This window comes from Triplophysa rosa, linkage group LG24 (assembly GCF_024868665.1).
Source record: "Triplophysa rosa linkage group LG24, Trosa_1v2, whole genome shotgun sequence".
Classification (NCBI taxonomy): Eukaryota; Metazoa; Chordata; class Actinopteri; order Cypriniformes; family Nemacheilidae; genus Triplophysa; species Triplophysa rosa.
Genome location: NC_079913.1, coordinates 2,650,919 through 2,655,901, shown reverse-complemented (window position 1 = coordinate 2,655,901; position 4,983 = coordinate 2,650,919). Strand labels below are relative to the sequence as shown.

The 4,983-nt window shown below is 37.9% G+C and overlaps 1 protein-coding gene across 1 annotated transcript; it reads right to left on the bottom strand.

Annotated features, from left to right (window-relative positions):
- Window positions 1-64: 64 nt before the first annotated feature.
- LOC130547894 (cytochrome c oxidase assembly factor 6 homolog) lies at window positions 65-2,432 on the bottom strand. The gene is made up of 3 exons (XM_057324258.1): window positions 2,276-2,432; window positions 1,978-2,132; window positions 65-336 (listed from the first exon to the last, which is right to left on the bottom strand). Exons 2-3 carry the CDS (start codon window positions 2,119-2,121, stop codon window positions 244-246), a joined length of 237 nt encoding a protein of 78 aa, XP_057180241.1. The 5' UTR covers window positions 2,122-2,132; window positions 2,276-2,432; the 3' UTR covers window positions 65-243.
- Between the last annotated feature and the right edge of the window lie 2,551 nt (window positions 2,433-4,983).

The window sequence follows — 4,983 nt, the reverse complement described above, 5'->3', positions numbered from 1 at the left end:
TTCATTTATGTATTCTGCATTTCAAACATGTCCAAAGGAACATACTCAAGCTCAATGAAGAAGATAGTTGTTGAAATCATGTTTATTATTGATGTCTTTCCACGTACATAAATAAGATCATCTGGAAATAATCAACTATTTATCATTAGCAAGGAAATATTTAGTGCGCTAATGCCATTGCTGGTCTAGAGGCCAGGGCCCATCTCAGATGTTCAGTGTTTTGAACTGACTGAGCGGTTAATTTTATTTCGATGCTCCCTCTGTGGGTTCATATCCTTCGGTTTGTATTTTCTCCTTGTACTTCAAGAAGTCCCTTCGTTTGACGAAATACTTCACCTGCAGTTGAATTAAAACAATCAGTTTATCTACACACCGTTTAGAATAAATACTGACTGCACAATGCACACTGAAAACTGCAACACAAAAACCATAAACATTTTAAACAGTACTATCATTTCTTTTCCACTAATCATTGTGGAAATACAAAATGGTTATGTAGCATTTTTGATTAAATGCTGTGTAAAAATACCTTAACTAACGTGTAAACAAATAAGTAAAAAATCGCAGCAGACCAAATGAATGTTATAAATCCGACTTTTCATAGCAAAAAGTATTATATTATGGTTAAGAAAAGTGAAATTATAACAACTATTAATCCCTGCATTTTATAGATTTATTGCGCGCGTCTGATTGGCTACTGTATGTGTGTGCGCCTCTCCAGCAGACGCACGCGCTTCATCTACTGTGTACTCAGATCATTTCGTTGTACCTCATTAGTTTAGCGACCTCTTTGTTCTCTTTAAATGAAGAATCATTGACATATGTGACAATAAATATATATTTCGTTTTGACACGTTTAAATGACCAGAGGTAGTAAGCAACATAAAATGGAGCTCCGCTAAACTGACGTGGTAAGACAAGAATTTAAAGTTAACCTAATTATTTATCACCTGTCAATAAATATCTGCTTTAAATCTAGACTGTATTGAAATCTTTGGTTATTTATATAATTTACTTAAATATCTAAATATTATGTTGGGTGTTACAATGTTATGGGTAACGTTAGGGTTATACGGGTTTTATGTTTAACGGAAAATACTCCCAGGGGTTAAAGCAAAAAAAAACCTGAGCCTGAACTTTTTTTGCGGGGTTGCGAGAGTAGACACATAGGCTGGGTTATTTGTCAAACAAAAAAGAATATTATTTCCCTTGAAACTAACTAGTAACATGGCGTTTTGAGCTTCTCAGACAGACGTTTCTTAAACTGTGATGCCATGCGTGTATGGATCACAGAATGACTCGAAAGAAGTGGGGGAATAATTATAACCCACAAAACCAGTCTTATGCAATTATGGTATATAAAAAAATTCTACCGAATTCATCATAATACGCATGAGCGCGTGTGTGTGTGACGCGCAGAAGCGGAGGTCTGATTAGATGGTTTGCAGAAACAACACAACGTTATCGATCTTTATGTCACAGTCTCCAATTTGTTTATGTCATATTTGTAATGGACTTAAAAGCTTCCCCCGCTTCAGGCTTTATAAACTTACTCTCCATCCTGCTGACTGTTCGCTTGCTAACTTCTTTCTCCAAAGTGACGTCTCCACTCCGGCAACCAAGACCCGCCCCATTTTAATTCTGATTGGCTAGTAATGTTTGTTTGGTTGAGAGTGATAGCTGTGTTCCTCTCATACCATTGGTAGGCGAACTTATGGACTCGAACTGATATCAAGAAGCTTTTAAAAATGTAATCTTTTTTAAAGTAAATATTTTTTCCGCAGTCAAACGCCAAGCCGGAGATCCGGCACGGTGCCGGAAAACTTTAAGCCCTGTACTCCAGTAGTGGACAACTGTGGCACTAAAGCCCTTCAATCAAATAAATGATAATTGTCTACACCTGTCGAATGGGTTCGAACGAATCATTTTCAATATTAGACAATACCAGGATATCTGAATCAAAAAACATTGGCTCACCCACTGAGCAGGACACTTGGCTTCAAACTCTCGCTGGTGTTTCTCACAGGCAGATGTCTTGTCTTCATTGAGATCTAAACACATCCACAGCTCGTCTCTCGCGCCCCAGCAAGCTTTGCGTTCACTGGAAGTAGGAGCACTCATCTCTGTCTCATCTGCATGACAACAGCACAGCAGGTTTGTCACCAACACGTATATTTAGGTATATTAATGATGCAAAACTTTGACAGTCGCTGATATTTAGAACAGTGTCTCAGAATGTAGTTCTACACTGCATAAATGCATTCTGACCGCTTACCAAAGGCGATTCATTACTTGATTTACTGTATGATGTCGCTGAAATCGTGATAAAACGAAAAAGGTTTAATAACTTAATCTAAAGTGCAGAGAGTGCCGAGGACGCACATGAATGCAGCGGTTACTGTACATTTGTCGCCTCCTGATGACGTCACATAGCGCTTATGAAACAGTTCTATTACCGCACACTAGATGGTACTCTGGAGACGTTTCAGTTATTCTCCCACTGATGAAATGAGAATTAAAAGGCAATTAATGAAACAAATTGATACCAAATGTGCTAACTGGTTGATCTTTCATGTTTTTGTTAAATGCTCATTTAAAAGTATGTTTATGTATTGTAATAGTATATGTTTTTGTTATTTATTTAGTTTGTTACATTAACTTAAATATTTAAGTAGGGCATTCTTTGTTGTTTGATTGTTGTTTTGTTTAAACACTAGTGGGAAGTAAATAAACACCCGACCCATAGAAATAACCAACAAACGATGGCAAGCAGCTTCTTTTATCAGATTGAAGGGTTGCCTGCATTCCTGTGCTGTTTCAAGTGCCTGTTATTTGGTTTCACTCTAAACTAAAGTGAGACAGCCAAGATGTGTTTGATGGAGGGTCAATGTTTACTATTGGTTTAACTTTGAAATAATTTTATTTCATACTGTCTCATAAATCATAATCATCCGTTTTCTGACTGCGTTTGTTTTTTGACACGTCTCCCCATCAGCAGCTTCTTCCATGTTTTGGACTGAACCAAATTAGGGTGTTCCACTTTCAGGAGCTTTGATATGTTGTTCCTCTCATCTCTGCTGTGGTGTTTTTGATTGTGATTGTGTGGTGTGGTTCAGGGGGCTGCATTGGACTCAGGTTTCGTCTTTTTCTTTGTGATGTGTCTGTTGCTTAGGAACTAAGACGTACACTTCAGTCATGCCTGACTTTTGACACCTATTATTTATCAAAGTGATTTTAATAATCCACAGGCTTGTAATAGTTTTATAAATAAGCAGTAGGGACTGTCATACCAAATAATTACATTAGCATATCACAAAGAAGCGAGTGTAAACTCTATAATGCATGATAAATTACTTAAATTGCAAGTGCTCGTGAGAAACTCACTACTAACTGTACGAAGTGTCAAAAGATTCATTAATAAAAGTACGATCCATTGTGCCAGTGGATGTCAAAGCATTATCACAAATGCATCTGTGGCATATTTGGATTATTCAAGGAAAGATTGAATGCTTTTTTACATTGTGATAACAAGTCACACACTGTGGATGTTTTTCAGCACGTGATTTGTATTTTGAGGTTTCCTCTCCGTGTGATTCCGTGAGAGATAGAGCTGAGATAGTTTGTGCAGTCGTTGGCATTGTGCTTTAGATGAAAAGCCCCCAACAGTCTTTCTCCGGGCCCCTCTCTCTATCTCTTGGACCCAAGGAGCCCTGATGTCACATTTCAGAGACTTACTTCAATGGAGCGTCTGCTGTGGGAAGGGATGGTAGCTTCAGGAATGGCTTTTATAACACAACAGGGTACCTATCACCCCCCCCATTCCTGTAAAATGAAACATTACAAAACTAACTGGTGTATATATATTAACTGGTGTGTATATATATATATATATATATATATATATATATATATACTTGAGATATTTGTCTATTATTGAGTGTTATTTGTCTTGTGTTTAGTTAAGAGACTTGCTAAGGTCAGCATCACTGTAACTATCGGGATAGGCTTTATCTCTAAACTTCAGTGTAACAGTGTTTGTGATATGGACATGAATGATATTTCGGTTTATTTTTGTTATAAGGAGAGGTGTGCTGTTTATTTCTTATCGATTCAAGTAGCAGACAACAAAACCGAACATAATCACACAACAGATATTGAACGCCCAACAGTTATGTGGGGATGTTCATTCTAACTCTCCAGTAATGATTCGGTCAGTGCGACATGCATTGATTTGCTGCATCCCTGCTTGTCGATATTGTTGATATTCGTCTACACATCTGACATCTGCTTAAAGTTCCATGGACCATGTTTATTTGGTTCGCCTCAAAATGGGAGAGCCTCTCTCGTATAGTGCACATGCTTATCTGGAGTAATTCAAGCTACGTGTGTAAGACCATTTATTACTTCACCTTTGCATTGCTCCTCTGTGTCAACCGATCCTATTCTTTCAGCGAAGCCCGTCTTGAATTCTATATGCAGAAGATGCTCTCAATTCCAAAGTTGTCTTGTTTAGACTTAAGTGGAACTAATCTGGACGTTGTGATTGGTTGAAATCTAGACACGCCCTCTTCCTCTTTGCTTTCACAACCAGCACAATTCCCAGTGCAGTGTGACCCTAACTCTCTCTGTGTCTTTAAAAGCTTTCACCGAATCTCTCTTTCCGTGGCTTTTGTCCGCCTCCCAGTGTATTATTGTCATTCGAATGCACCCAATTGACAATTGTGTTGCTTTTCTGAACCGATGAGTCCTGGATCACTATGACAGGGTCACTGTTTCTCGTAAGAGCCCTGAATGCTGGAGCATTTAGGAAGAAAAGATGTGTTTTGTTTACTGGTCGAATACGAATCAGCTTTGTTGACATTAGTTTTAGCTTCTTCTAAGCCAAAAACAGCACATCACAAAAACAAATCACAATCTCATTATAATTCAAAGGAGTTCATATTCCTTAGTTTTGCCTGAAAGCGTCAACAAAGACAGCATATT

What these genes read in the sequence shown, in the direction of transcription:
- LOC130547894 (XM_057324258.1), bottom strand. Translation starts at nt 2,121, where the DNA reads ATGAGTGCTCCTACTTCCAGTGAACGCAAAGCTTGCTGGGGCGCGAGA. An exon ending in CCAAGTGTCCTGCTCAGTGG is followed by an intron (nt 337 to 1,977) that starts GTGAGCCAATGT and finishes ATTCAACTGCAG; the next exon opens with GTGAAGTATTTCGTCAAACG.